Source organism: Melanerpes formicivorus, unplaced genomic scaffold (genome assembly GCF_026170545.1).
Source record: "Melanerpes formicivorus ecotype bairdi unplaced genomic scaffold, bMelFor1.0.p_v2 SCAF_31, whole genome shotgun sequence".
NCBI lineage: Eukaryota > Metazoa > Chordata > Aves > Piciformes > Picidae > Melanerpes > Melanerpes formicivorus.
In genome coordinates, this window is record NW_027142383.1 from 6,371,396 (window position 1) to 6,387,122 (window position 15,727).

Here is a 15,727-nt window from a genome sequence, read left to right on the forward strand (position 1 = left end):
GCCGCCGATACTCGTGGGGGCCATGGGGGGTCGCGGGAGGTGTCACCAGGAGAACTGCCGGGGTGTGGGGGGCTGCCGGGCTGAGGGCTGCCGGGATGAGCGGGGTGGTGGGGACCACCATCGGGGCGGCCGGAGCTCGCGGCGGGTTGGGGGTGCAAAAATGCCGTGATCGCGAGTCTGCAGGCGCTTTTTTTTTTTTTTTTTTTTTTTCCTATGAGGAGTTGCAGGGCAGAGTTGCCACTGTCCGGCCTCCCAGTGTCGGTACTCTCGTCTTCCAAGTCCAAGCCTATGCTGGCGGTGTCAGAGGAAGATGTTGATGAAAGGGATCAAAAATGCCGAGCCACAGGTTTCGCCGCTTTTTTTTTTTTTTTTTAATGGGTTCCTCTGCTGGGTGCAGACGGCTGTGGTAGTGTCTTAGTAAACACGGTGTGCTCGCCAAGATGACGGACGTGGCATCTTGTTGTCTAATTCCTAATGTGTAGCGACCTCCATTTTGATTTCGCGCGCCTTATCAGTTCGATCGGGATTCGCTTCTGCCGCTATTGACGTGGCAGGAGCAGATTTTTCCATGCAAAAGGACGGTAATACGAGAGCCGCGATTCATGTAGAAGGAGTAGCAGGCAATTGAAATTGAGGAGGATGCTGACGGAGCGGCAGACAATGTGCAGGGAGAGAGGAGGGGGGCAGAGGGCGGGGAGTGCCTTCCGAGTCTCCCTTTTTCGTCTCAGTTAGAACCAAATGCCGCAGCAGCTGACTCGGGAGTAGACTGCTCTGCTTTTTTCGATTGCAATGTACGTGACGATCCGTCACACGGTGCTATAGTGAAAAGCTGTTTTTTTAAGTATTTAGCACCTCATCCCACAGATGGGCTGCAATTTCGTCCCGTGCTTCGGAAGTAAAAGCTTATTTGCCGTGGGGATGACTCTGGGCACAGGCTAATAGCCCTTTTAAAATCCCAGAATTGCCAGTAATACCTCTCACGGAGAGGATAGGTGGAGGGCATTTAGCACAGCCTCTTCTGTTTCATGGTGTGCTTCCCCTTGCCCTGGTCGCTCACCAGGCCAGGGTGAGATTCACTTCCTTTTTGAGCGTACGCTGCTAATTTTTTCAGCACTGGGGCAGTGCTATTCTGACCGGATTTCCGTATCACTCGGACATACCTCTTTATGCTGAGTCGATCAGTATTGTAATCTGAGGATCCCTTGTCCACGAGTTCAGGTGTATTTGGGCGCCAGATATGGGTGACGGCGATTGGAAGCAATACAGCTGACCAATATGATCGAGTATTGTTCCTTTATTGTTCCAGTGTTGCAAGCCTAGGGTGCAGGCCTGTAGTGTGAGTATAGCATAGTAAAGTAAAGTGTAGAAGAAGAGGAGACAGGAAAGGCAGAACTGCGTAGCAAGGGGAATTCTACAACTTATATAAACCCGGAGTGCCTTCTTGGCATGGCTTCATTGGTTCCCATTGCACTATTACAGATTATTGGTCCAACTACTAATGACACGCAAGGTTTGTTGATGCAGGTGCATGTCCTGTTGTCCCAAAATAACTTTCCATGTTTATAGCTACCAGTGTCTTGTTTTAGTTACATGCTGCAGGCACAGCACTGTTTTGCTACACTGCTAGCTGGCTCTGCATTTATGCTGAGCATGTCCTACCACCATGTCAGGCTCTAGGCCTACACTGCCAGATTGCTCACACTGCTCGTCGCTGGCATTGCCACAAAGCGTGACCCAGACCTTCAGCTGAAACCACCCCTCGGACAGGTTTAGCCTCTCCTGAGGGCGAAAATACCCAAACAGTTTTACCTAGCAGTTTCTTTTCTCTAACAACAGGAACTCTATTGCCTTCTACTTTCTGTAGCAAATCTGAATGTGCATGTCCAGCTCAGTTCACTGAACCTCTACTATTTACCAGCCAGGTTCCTTGTGCTAGATGTTTTTCCCAGTTTTTCAAAGATCCACCCCCCATGGCTTTAAGAGTGGTCTTCAACAAACCGTTGTAGCGTTCAATCTTCCCTGAAGCTGGTGCACAGTAAGGAATATCGAAAATCCACTCAATACCGTGCTCTTTTGCCCAGTTCTTTACAAGGTTGTTTTTGAAATGAGAGCAGCCAGGTGGAGAGGGACCTGGGGGTACTGGTCGATGGTAGGCTGAACATGAGCCTGCAGTGTGCCCAGGCAGCCAAGAGGGCCAATGGCATCCTGCCCTGCATCAGGAACAGTGGGGCCAGCAGGAGCAGGGAGGTCATTCTGCCCCTGTACACTGCACTGGTTAGGCCATACCTCGAGTACTGTGTCCAGTTCTGGGCCCCTCAGTTTAGGAAGGATGTTGACTTGCTGGCACGAGGCCAGAGAAGGACTATGGAACAGGTCATCTTGAGTGCAATCACACAGCACTTACAGGATGGCCAAGGGATCAGGCCTAGCCAGCATGGATTTTGGAAGGGCAGGTCCTGCCTGACCAACCTCATCTCCTTCTATGATCAGGTGACCCGCCTGGTGGATGTGGGGAGGCCTGTGGATGTGGTCAACCCGGACCTCAGCAAGGCCTTTGACACCGTCCCCCAGAGCAAACTCCTGGCCAAGCTGTCAGCCCATGGCTTGGACGGGAGCACTCTGCGCTGGGTTAGGAACTGGCTGGAGGGCCGAGCCCAGAGAGTGGTGGTGAATGGTGGCTCATCCAGCTGGTGGCCAGTCACTAGTGGTGTGCCCCAAGGATCAGTGCTGGGCCCTGTGCTCTTTAACATCTTTATTGATGATCTGGATGAGGGCATTGAGTCCATCATCAGTAAATTTGCTGACGACACCAAGCTGGGGGCAAGAGTTGATCTGCTGGAGGGTAGAGAGGCTCTGCAGAAGGACCTCGACAGGCTGGACAGATGGGCAGAGTCCAACGGCATGAGATTTAACGCATCCAAGTGCCGGGTTCTGCACATTGGCCGCAACAACCCCATGCAGAGCTACAGGCTGGGGTCAGAGTGGCTGGGGAGCAGCCAGGCAGAGAAGGACCTGGGGGTTCTGGTTGATGGTAGGCTGAACATGAGCCTGCAGTGTGCCCAGGCAGCCAAGAGGGCCAATGGCATCTTGGCCTGCATCAATAACAGTGTGGCCAGCAGGAGCAGGGAGGTCATTCTGCCCCTTTACACTGCACTGGTTAGGCCACACCTCGAGTACTGTGTCCAGTTCTGGGCCCCTCAGTTTAGGAAGGATGTTGACTTGCTGGAACGAGTCCAGAGAAGGGCAACGAAGTTGGTGAGGGGTTTGGAACACAAGCCCTATGAAGAAAGACTGAGGGAGCTGGGATTGCTCAGCCTGGAGAAGAGGAGACTCAGGGGTGACCTTATCACTCTCTACAACTACCTGATGGGATGTTGTAGACAGGTGGATGTTGGTCTCTTCTCCCAGGCAGCCAGTACCAGAACAAGAGGACAGAGTCTCAGGCTGTGCCAGGGGAGGCTTAGGTTGGATGTTAGGAAGAATTTCTATATAGAGAGAGTGATTGCCTATTGGAATGGGCTGCCTGGGGAGGTGGTGGAGTCATCATCATTGGAGGTTTTCAGGAGGAGACTTGAAGGGGTGCTTGGTGCCATGGTTTAGTTGTTTAGGTGGGTTGGATTGGTTGAAGGGTTGGACGTGATGATCTTGAAGGTCTCTTCCAACCTGGTTTATTCTATGTATTATTCTATTCTATGTAACACAAATTGTCTGAAAATGGCCAGAGGACAGGAAGAAGTCTCCTGTGAAGAAAGACTAGGAGGGTTGGATTGTTTAGCTTGGAGAAAAGAAAGTTCAAGGAATACATTATCAGAGCCTTTCAGTAAAGGGGGCCTATGCAAAAACCCAGAGAGATACTTTCTGTAAGGTCCTATCGTGACAGGACAAGGGGTAACATTTTTAAATTGTGAGAAGATGGATCTGGATTTGACACAAGGAAAACTGTTGCTGCAATGAGAGTGATGAGACACTGGAACAAGTTGCCCAGAGCTGTGGATGCCCCATCACTGGAAGTATTCAAGGTCAGGTTGAACAGGGCATTGAGCAGCTTAGTGAAGGATATCCCTGCCCATGGCCAAGGGGTTGGGTGAGATATTTGGCCCCCTGTTGTGGGTTTGAGAGGAAGGCTCAGCCTTCTTCCGCCCCACAAAGAGAAAAAGAAATGAAAGAAAGCACAGCTAGCCACAGCCGGAGGAGCAAAAAGGAAATGCTGTATTTACAAGCAGTATTAGAGAATGCAGGGTATATATACACAATTTACAGTATTTACAATATATACACAGAAATATACAGCAAAGCAATACAGGTACGAAATTTCCCTCCCCCTGCTGTAGGAGGGTTCCCCCCCTCCTGTACCCCCCTCTATCCCCTTTTTCCCCAGAGAGGGTTAGAAAGAGAGGAAAGGAGCAGTTGTTAATTAAAAGCAGTTATAAATTAGAGCATAATGTTACTAGGTTTGCAGGCCTCACGCTTATCAGTCCAAGGTCAGTCTGGCAGAGAGCCTAGAAGCTGCAAAGGAGGAGGGCAAGTGAACTGAGGAAAGTCTCAGTCGTACTCAAAACTTAAAGTTGCTTTCTGCCAATCTACCAATGAAATTAGTTTAGACCTGTCCTTTGTTTATAAAACATTCAGCCACAGTGTCCCTTTCTTAAAGGCACAGCCTCAAACGGTCACAGTCCACCCCTTCTAAACAATTTCATTGGCTATTCATACTGTCCATCCAATGCAAGACAATTTTACAGCTCGTAAGTAAAGTTCATAGTCCATTCTGGCTATACTCAGCTGTAGATGATTCAAAAGTCCAAGAAAATCAGAAAATGAGAGAAAAATGGACAACAGTTTATCTCTTCACCGACGAAGCGAAGAAAAGGGATGTCTTAGTTGACTCATGGCTCTCAGGGTTTCGCAGGGTTCGTGCACCGTAGATTTCCTCGTTGATTCTTCCTTTGGACACGATGTAGCTGTACAAGAGTTTGAAATTAAACTCTTTCAGCTAAATTTCTTTGTGGAATACACTGAATTTCACCATTCTCTTGCATTACCCAATAAGTGTGACCCGGACCTTTAGCTGAAACCACCTTTCAGACAGGTTTAGCCTCTCCTGAGGGAGAAAATACCCAAACAGTTTTACCTAACAGATTCTTTTCTCTAACAACAGGAACTCTATCACCTTCTACTTTCTGCAGCAGTTCTGAATGTGCAGGACCAGCTCGGTTCACTGAACCTCTACTATTTACCAGCCAGGTTGCTTCTGCTAAATGTTTTTCCCAGTTTTTCAAAGATCCACCCCCCATGGCTTTAGGAGTGGTCTTCAACAAACCGTTGTAGCGTTCAATCTTCCCTGAAGCTGGTGCATAGTAGGGAATATGGAATATCCACTCAATACCGTGCTCTTTTGCCCAGTTCTTGACAAGGTTGTTCTTGAAATGAGTTCCGTTGTCTGACTCAATCCTCTCTGGAGTACCGTGTCTCCACAGGATCTGTCTCTCCAGACCGAGAATGGTGTTGCGTGCAGTTGCATGTGGAACTGGATAAGTTTCCAACCATCCAGTGTTTGCCTCTACCATAGTGAGCACGTATTGCTTACCAGAACGAGAACGTGGTAGAGTGATGTAGTCAATCTGCCAAGCTTCACCATATTTGTACTTGGACCATCTGTTACCATACCACAAGGGCTTAATTCGTTTTGCCTGCTTAATAGCAGCACAAATGTCACAGTCATGGATGACTTGTGTGATAGCATCCATGGAAATGTCTATGGATCTGTCACGAGCCCATTGGTATGTTGCATCTCTGCCTTGATGTCCTGACGAATCATGAGCCCACCGAGCTAAGAATATCTCACCTCAGTGTTTCCAGTCAAGATCAAGATAAGAGTCCATGTCTACTTGAGAAACTCTTGCAGCCAGATCTGCCTGATGGTTGTGTTGCTGTTCCTCGGTAGCTTTGCTCTTAGGAATGTGAGCATCGATGTGTCTCACCTTCACTGGAATTCTCTCGATTCGATCAGCAATGTCCTGCCACAGGTCTGCTGCCCAAAGGGGTTTTCCTTTCCTCTGCCAACCACTCTTCTTCCAGTTCTTTAGCCAACCCCATAGAGCATTGGCTACCATCCATGAGTCGGTGTAGAGATAAAGCTTTGGCCATCTCTCACGTTCAGCTACGTCGAGAGCTAGCTGGACAGCTTTTACCTCTGCGAACAGACTGGATTCTCCTTCTCCATCCTTCGCTTCTGCAACTTGGTGTGTTGGACTCCACACTGCAGGCCACATATCACCTTTGAATCCACAAAGCGTTGTAGAGTTTAATTGGCATGGTCCTTCGGGTCACAGACCCTGTGCTCTATTAATTGGCAGATTCTCTACCTCTAGACAGGGCATCCTTATAATTCCTGGTTCAATACATTCTGATTATGACTGGGCTATGAAAATTATGCTCTATACCATTGCCTCTCCTGTTAGCACTCTTGTTGGGACAGAAATTGCGCACCTAATACCATCTGAGTTCCAAGTGCCTAAAACTTCTAACAGGATCCAAGGGCAAGAAGGCTCGGGTTCCACCGATATGCCTAATACCTTATTAGCCCTAGAAATCCAAAAGAGAAAACTGGAACAGATTTTAACTGTCAGACACCCTTGTGAACAAATTATACAATTTTCAATTATTATGGATACTGGAGACGATGTCATCATTATACCTAGTCATAAATGGAATGGTCACTAGCCATTGCTCATGGCAAATGTTGAAGTCATGTGTTTAAAAGGTATCCAAACAACCTGGGTTAGCAAAGAGCCAGTGCAATTAGCTTTTAACTACAGCAAATCAATCACTGTAAGACCATACGTGTTAACCCCTTCCAGTTGCTCTATTGGGCTGATATGCCTTAAGTCAGCTAGGAGCAAAACTTGTTACCGCTCCTTCTTTGTAGTGGCTACTAGTCAGCAACCAAAACTGAAATTATAATGGAAAACGCATAATCCAGTATGGGTGGAACAATGGTCGTTCAGACACAATAGGCTGCAAGTCGTTAAGACCCTAATACAGAAACAATAGCAACTAGAGCACACCTTGCTAGCCCCCCACCCCAGAAAAGGGAGGATTTTCTGGTATGACTCTAGTCTACCAAAGCTCTGCTCTGATTTAAAGCTACAGTCTACAGTGCTAATTTCTTCATTTCTGATTGCAATGTCCTTAAGAGATTTGTTATTTAGAGTTTTGCTAAGTTTTCCTGGTAAGCATAATGAATGGTAAGCATTTGGTATTTACAGATACCTAGAACATAATAATTGTAGTAAGGTGTAAGTACTTAGTAATGAGTTCACATTGTAAGATTTCTTTTGGTTCGAAACTTCTTAGTTGTGTGCCTTGGCATTTTAAAGGAGCTCCATGTAATATAGGTAATATTTGTATTAAATAGGTATTCATTTTAAAAAGTATTCCTTAGCTAAGGAAATGTCTTTATATTTCCGTCTTTTTGTTTACAAACATCCGACTACCATATTCTCCTTCTTAAGGGGACAGCCTCAAACGGTCACAGTCCACCCCTTCTAAACTATTTCATTGGCTGTTCACACTGTCCATCCAATCCAAAACGATATTTACAGTTCATGGGTAAAGTTCATAGTCCATCCCGGCTATGCTCAGATGTAGATGATTCAAAAGTCCAAGAAAATCAGAAAATGAGAGAAAAATGGAAAACAGTTTGTCTCTTCACCGATGAAGCAAAGAAAAGGGAAACAGGGATTCTCAGGGTCTCTTAGTTGACTCAGGGCTCTCAGGGTTCTCAGGGTTCGTGCACCGTAGATTCCTCGTTGATTCTTCCTTTGGACACGATGTAGCTGTACAACAGTTTGAAATTAACCTCTTTCAGCTAAAGTTAAATTTCTCTGTGGTATACACTGAATTTCACCATTCTCCTGCATTACCCAATAAGTGTGACCCGGACCTTCAGCTGAAACCACCCCTCGGACAGGTTTAGCCTCTCCTGAGGGTGAACATACCCAAACAGTTTTACCTAACAGATTCTTTTCTCTGAGAACAGGAACTCTATCACCTTCTACTTTCTGCAGCAGTTCTGAATGTGCAGGTCCAGCTCGGTTCACTGAACCTCTACTATTTACCAGCCAGGTTGCTTGTGCTAAATGTTTTTCCCAATTTTTCAAAGATCCACCCCCCATAGCTTTAGGAGTGGTCTTCAACAAACCGTTGTAGCGTTCAATCTTCCCTGAAGCTGGTGCATAGTAGGGAATGTGGAATATCCACTCAATACCATGCTCTTTTGCCCAGTTCTTGACAAGGTTGTTCTTGAAATGAGTTCCGTTGTCTGACTCAATCCTCTCTGGAGTTCCGTGTCTCCACAGGATTTGTCTCTCCAGACCGAGAATGGTGTTACGTGCAGTTGCACATGGGTTTGAGAGGATGGCCCAGCCTTCTCCCCCCCACAAAGTGAAGGGAAAAAAAAATAACCACAGCTAGCCACAGCCGGAGGAGCAAAAGGAATGCTATATTTACAAGCAGTTTTAGGAAATGCAGGGTATATATACACAATTTGCAGTATTTACAATATATACACAGAAATATACAGGAAAGTGATACAGGAATGAAATTCCTCCCCCCTTCTGGAGGAGGGTTCCCCCCCTCCTGTACCCCCCTCTCTCCCCTTTTTCTGCAAAGAGGGTTAGAAAGAGAGAAAAAGAGCAAATGTTAATTAAAGCAGAATATGTTAGTAGAGGCCTTATCTGTCCAAGGTCAGTCTGGCAGAGAGCCTAGAAGCGGACATAGAAGGGAGGAGGGAAAGTGAACTGAAGAAAATCTCAGCGACACTCAAAACTTAAAGTTTCATTCTACCAATCTACCAATGAAATTCATTTAGACCTGTCTTTTGCTTACAAAACATTCAGCCATAGTGTCCCTTTCTTAAAGGCACAGCCTTAAACGGTCACACAAAAGCAAGAGTTCTGTAGCGCAGCATGTCTAACAGGCTGATGTAACCCATACAAGGTACAACGCTTAAGTTGAACCAGTAAGAATGTTCTAACAGAGCTGGCATAATAACAGATAACAGACATTGTAAAGAAGAACTTATATCTTAATAGTTCTGATCTTTACATTTCACTCATCTTATTGACAGAGAAAACTTGATTATGCCTGAACACATTGCACACAGTGATTAAGGCACAAGTGCAATCCTTAGCACTCTCTTTTACAATCTGCTTTAGGATTATGTTGCATCTTTATTTTCTCTAGGATGGTCAAAAATCATGAATTGTTTAATGGTAGCGATATTTCTTTAATCTGTAAAGGTAGATCTGGCCAGGCTCTAGCTTCACAGATAGAAAACTTGCAGGCAAACAGCAAGAACAAAGAAGGTTCATTGCTTTGCCCAATATAAAATTACACAGAATAATGTGTTTTTGCTCATCCTAGTAATACTGATCTCTTAATGTTCACACAACAGTTAAGCAATCATGACACTCAGTTATAAGTTAGATGCTTTCTGTTGACATCTTGGATTATCGTGACAGTCGTTGACGTCAGTGCTAGGCAGGTTTGCTGATTGTCATTTTCATGACAGTTGTGCCATTTTTGTGCGTCTTGTGGTGAGAGTGTTGCAGTGCCCTCCAGAAAGACCTTCACTAACTAGATGTGCAAACTGAGTATGCATCTGCTTATCTTCCTCAGGTCTGTATTTTCACTCTTGCAAAGACTATGCAGGCATTTAAAATTAACGTCACAAATGCTTAGCTTAAAAACTTTAGTGTTCTGCATTTTTCTACCAAACTGTTCTTCACATTAGTCTGAGTTCAATTCTGCAGATAATCTTTCTTGTCTTAAATGACATCTGTTTTACACAGAAGTGGAGTTCTCTCAGTTAAACATAGGTTTAACTGCTTCCAGATACACCTTTTACTAAGTATGTGTGGACAATATTCCATTGTGTTCCTTCCTCCCAAAAATGTTCTTAATCCAATAAAGACAAATTACTCTGAGCAAAACTGAATGTTCTTAATTTTCACTAATTTTCATTGTCAGTTTATTAAAGCATAAATAAAAGCAACAACATTGCATAGAAGATTATAAAATTTCTCCCCTTATTTCTGTTCTACAAATAAAAAATGTAAAAAAAAATTAATCCATTTTTAAGAAAAGGTATTTATCTAGTGCCATTAAAATCACTAAATGTAAATAAAATAAAATCAGAGAATATTTTGAATTACACAAATTAAGACTGTATCAAACTGAATTACTTTAAGGAAAAAAAAGAAAAATACAACTAAGAATTAATACAAATAAATAATTTAAGATACAGTGGATAATTTTATTTATAAAATACGATGGACACACAATACACATAGTAAGTATGAAACAATTTATAAAGAAGTGAAATGCTTCACAGAAGCATGGATTCCTGAGGTATTCTGTATACAGTCCCTCATTTACTGGATTTCACAAGACTGCTCCAGTTGGCTTAAACAGCAGAAGACTGGATACTTGATAAACACAGTTAAGTCATAGTTAAAAATACACAGGCAAATGGAAATAAACTGGATCATTGCATCTCAACAACACTAATAGCCTTGGTTGTGGTGGCAAAACATCTTACACTGAAGGGCAAAAAGTCCTCACTTTCACAGCCAGTTCAGATATATTGTAAGCATCTGCTTTCTCCTCATTGTTCACAGGCACAGGCTGAAAAGTCCTCTTAACATCAGACATAAAAACATGGCTATTTCTGGATAAACATGTAGAAGGACTGATTATCTCAATATGTATTATCACAATAAAAAAGAATGAAATGGTGTTAGGCACTTTCGCTTCTTTTTCTGCTTTCCTTCTCTGCTGTAATGTCTTCAGTTCAGTCATAACATTCAAAGTTCTGTAAACCCAGGTGACCTGAAAAGTAAGCAAATTATGAACTTTAACTAATCCACATACATTTACATGTCAATTTAATGAAAGTATATATAAATAAACTAACACATACGTACCACAATTATAATAGTATTCACCAGCAGTGGTGCTGAAAATACAAGTGAAATAAACATTCCTCTTGAATCAAAGTATTGGTATTTAGAAAACATCCTGGAAGAAATAAAATAAAGAAAAAATAAAAGGAAGCTTTATTCAGTGTAATTCACCTACCATTAGACTTTCATATGAACTGTTTGACATGTACTGATTAATCTGTTTCTTCAGATAACCGATATAGGGCAGCACTCTACTGTAATAAGCCAGAGCAAAGAGACAGTATGCCATCAGTTATGAGTATTTATTACAGTATCTTAGCTCAAGTAACTTATTAATATGACAGCAATAGTTCATAGATTGGTGCATTAGAAATCATGCTTATCCTGAAGCCTGTTTGAAATTACATTCTTAGACATCTTGCTTACTAGTATTAGAAAACAGAAATAATACATGTAGAAAAGTTGTAATTTAGGTCCTGTATGCCTTAAGTGAAACATACTTTGAATTAGATATCTTCATAAACTAGTGTTAAACACATAACATCCAGATCCATCAGAGACAGGTCAGTTCAGTGCTCATGAAATTAAGCCACCAGTTTAATTCTGGTACACAAGCTTAGTAAACCAGACAAATCATAATGCTTTTTATGACTATAAGTAAATATATAAAATAGCACTGATGTTTTTGGAAAGTGGTGCTTAAATTTAAGCTTATTAAACATGAGTTGCTGCCAAAGAAAACTCAACAAGATCAAAACAAATCAACAAATAAAATCAAAGCTCACATCCTTTTCCCCTTAATCATTGCAATCTGCTTTTTAGTTCTCTGGTTAGTTAGTTTACAAGCAGCCATACAAAGCCAGATTTTAAGCAGCGTGATAAATACTATGAGCTATTAAAAACTATCCTTTTTTTGGAAGCTAAGTGGTAACTATGTCACAATGTATGGTTTTATTCAAAAGTTTGATATTAATCAATGCAACAGATCCTCTGCCCCCACTCTACTGATGAGACATGAGTGATTAATGTTTTCAGGGAATGAAACAATTAAAACAATGTGTTTGAGAGAACACACATTCAAATACAAAAATGAAAGTGAAAACATTTACCTCCAATTCATAGCTGCTAATTCATTGATATACTCAGTGCAGTACACCAAGCTCGCTATACAACAGAAGAAGAATATTAGATGCTGTATTTGCCATCACTTCTGCCATATATACTAAAGATGTACACATAGCAGACATTAGAATTCCATGATCCTCAGAAGATCACATTACACATTTAATAGTTAACTGCACAAGACAAATTCAGTTTTATATTAAGTATAAAGTAACCACAAAATATACCTACTATATTACAAACATAAAATCTTACTGAGTTTACAGAAAGAGCTCAGTGTACAAATGGCTAATAAAAAAGAATAAATACAAATAAAGCCCCAAATCCCAGTATTTTTTCCAATAGTCTCTTCTAAGTTAGGTCTGTAAAGAGAAAGGCCAGTACTCTCTCCAGCTGGTATGGAATTAAGTTATCATTTTACATGTTATGATGACAGACTGCTCTATCCACCCTCGCTATCTGAACTTAGGGTACTAATTATACATAAGCATTTCAGTAAAACAGACTTTGAAGAGGTGTATAGTAGGACAGTCTGCTGCAGTAAGGTGAGAACTATCACGTTATTAATCAACAATTACATACAACATGCAGCCATAAAGGCAGTAAGAAAATTCCATGCAATCATGTTTAACAGAAAAGCAATACAACTACAAAATTATAAGTTTGTCCTTGTAGCAATCTCTACCAAGAAACAAAGTTAAAAAAAAAGTCAGTGTCTAAAGACGACCTGTACAAGGCAATTAAATAACTAGTCTGGTGCTATCATATAATCATTGAATGGTTTGAGTTGGAAGGGACCTTTAAAGGTCACTTAGTCCAGCCCCCTCATATGAAGGGGTGCTCTCATTTTGCCATCATCTGGGTGATCTCTAATTTATACTGCACAGTATAAACATACCTAAGGCTGCTCAGCTGCCACGGTAAACCAATGCGATAATTTCATCATTTCCTCCATTACTTCTGACTATCCACAACACAAAATTATTTATACTGCAGACATATCCAAAGTGGTTTAGTTTTTCAGGCACAAACAAGGGTTGGACTCAATATGGATACTTTTATGCACTCTTTTTATTAATAGTAAATTAACATCATATGTGGGTCAAAAAGCCAGCAACAATCAGTTCCACCTTGGGCATTCAAACTAGTGCTAGTAATGACAGGAATACTTTATCTAAAGAGTCTGAAGTAAATGGCATGTCATTGGGAATTCTGAATGTTATTAAGAATATTAAATTTAAGAAAGAAAAGCCTGTATTCTTATAGGGAGCTTTCAGGCCTAATGTGTCATGAACAGCACACTGTTGTTCTACCTTCTGTAGATCATCTTGAATTCTGCATTATAAAAAGAGTTACAGATGTTTCCTTTTCATAGCTACTTAATGTTATTAAAACTTTTAGCTTCTGCTGAATTAAGTTTTGAGGGCGCTAGAGTTCCTCTCCCAACTTGACTTATTCTTTAAATGGTATTTTTAAAAATCAACAAAGTCTTCAAGTGGTTTTTCGCCTGCAAATCTCTTTTAATTGCTCATTCTCCCTCCACTACCCTGCAAGCATGACAGAATAGTGCTGTTGTGTAAGAAATTTAAAAGCTCACTAGAAAATCCAACCCATGGCTACAACCAAGGTACTGCTCATAATGCATGGATCCAACCCAAATCCATGCCATCTTCATTAAGTCAAATATCCTCTGCAAAGCTACTAGATCTTCAGCCAGGCAGCCAGAAAGACACAGCTTTGGCTAGACAAGGCAACCATAGATTCTCAGGCTGAAACATCAGAGAACTGGAGATAACACAAGCTGTTACTGCAATGGACCTAGCTGGTCTTGCTCTTCCTCATGCCATTATCACAGCTGTCAGTAAGGCATATGGTGAACCTGCTGCTCCAGAAAGGAATGTAGCTGAATACTGGCCACATTCACTTAATTTCAGCATTTTAATAGGGCAGAGTAGAAAGGAACTGCTAGCTCTTCCCTGATTTCTTTACTGCTTCTCCAGCACAGCAACAATTTCTTGGGAAGCTGTGATCCACACAGCATTTATAGGCTTGTTAAGGTTGGAAAAGACCTCTAAGATCATCAAGTCCAACCATCAATCCAACACCACCAGGCCAACTAAACCATATCATAAAGAGCCATATCAGCACAGGTTTTTGTACATCCCAGGGGTGGTGACTCCACCACCTCCCTGAGCAGCCTGCTCCAATGCCTGACCACTCTTTCAGGAAAGCTATTTTTCCCAATCTCCAATTTAAATCTCCCCTGGCACAATCCTTGTGCCAGTTAAGGTGAAGGTCTCCCTCCACCCTCTGGGCTACTCCATCGCCCAAACAAAGTCAAATTAGAAACCTTATCCCAGATCCTCTCTGAGGCTGGAGTTTTATGTCAGTACTTCAACCTGGGTCACTAAATAAAACCATATTTATAGGTCACAAGCAGCTTCTGTATATGCAAAAAATAAATACTAATTTGTGTGCACGTTGTCAGCTGCAAAGCAAACAACTCATGCACTGTGCATGTACATGAAGAACACGGTCGTCCTCAAGAGACCACAGGAAGCTATTTAACAGTATCAGCTTAAACAACGCACATGCCCCTCGCCGCCCGAGTGCCAGCTCAGGGGGCAGGAGCGCTGGACTCACCCATGCAGAGGAAGTGCCCTATCTGCACCCGATAGTGCTGGAACGAGATGCACGTCAGAAGGAAGCAGAGGAGGTGGAAAACGCCCAGCCCTATCAGCCAGGGCTCGGACCAGTCCGTCCTCTACGGAGAAAAGGAAAGTCGATGAGACCATGTCAGGAGGACCGTTACCCGGCAGGTAGAGCCGGCAGCCCTCCTTCTCCCGCACGGTAACCACAACCTATTTCTGTCACGAACCGCGCTCAACAGCCCGGCCCTGAGGAAGGAGCGAATATCCCAGCACGGGTTTTCCCCACACCCCGCACACACACGGAAGCCGGTGCCTCCTCCCCTCTCAGCCCGTCCGGCCCCAGCCTCCTCCTTACCGCCAGGATGGTGGACAGCCCTGGCGGGCTGCTCAAAGGCTGCTCCATGGCGGCGGCCCCCGGCACCCGTGTTGGCGGACAGTGAAGTCTCGCGAGAAGATGTTGAGTTTCTCCAGGGGCTGCCTTTGGCGTTTTCTCGCGAAACTTCGGTGACAGCTGCCAGATGCGTGCCCCGCGGCGGGAGGAGTCGGGAGAGCTTTATGGAATCCTAGAATACTTTAAGCTTGAAGGGCCCTTAAAGGCAATCTAGTTCCAGGCCCCTGCCATGGGCAGGAGCAACTCTTCTAGACCAAGCTACTCAAAGCCTCATCCAGCCTGGTTTTAAGCATTTGCAGGGATTAGGTGTCCACAACTTCCCTGGGCAAACTGCACTAGTGTCTCACCACCCTCATTATAAAGAACTTCTTCCTAATGCCTAATCTAAATCTACCTTAGTTTAAAATCATTCCTTCTTGTCCTGTCACCATGTGTCCTGTCTCCCCATGCAGGATTACCTTTGGCAAACACACCATACTGCTATGTATATATCTCCACATTCTGCTTTTATGAAATAATTTTTCTGATGCTTTGGCTTAATCAGATGTGAAGCTTTGGATTCTTTTCAAAATCTTCATAAGTGCATCTGAAAGTAAATA

The 15,727-nt window shown here is 43.2% G+C and overlaps 1 protein-coding gene across 1 annotated transcript; it reads right to left on the reverse strand.

The window, feature by feature from the left end:
- Window positions 1–9,246: 9,246 nt before the first annotated feature.
- On the reverse strand, window positions 9,247–15,158 carry TMEM18 (transmembrane protein 18). Its single transcript, XM_068155429.1, has 5 exons — window positions 15,093–15,158; window positions 14,730–14,850; window positions 12,074–12,128; window positions 10,986–11,079; window positions 9,247–10,890 (listed from the first exon to the last, which is right to left on the reverse strand). Exons 1-5 carry the CDS (start codon window positions 15,138–15,140, stop codon window positions 10,597–10,599), a joined length of 612 nt encoding a protein of 203 aa, XP_068011530.1. The 5' UTR covers window positions 15,141–15,158; the 3' UTR covers window positions 9,247–10,596.
- Between the last annotated feature and the right edge of the window lie 569 nt (window positions 15,159–15,727).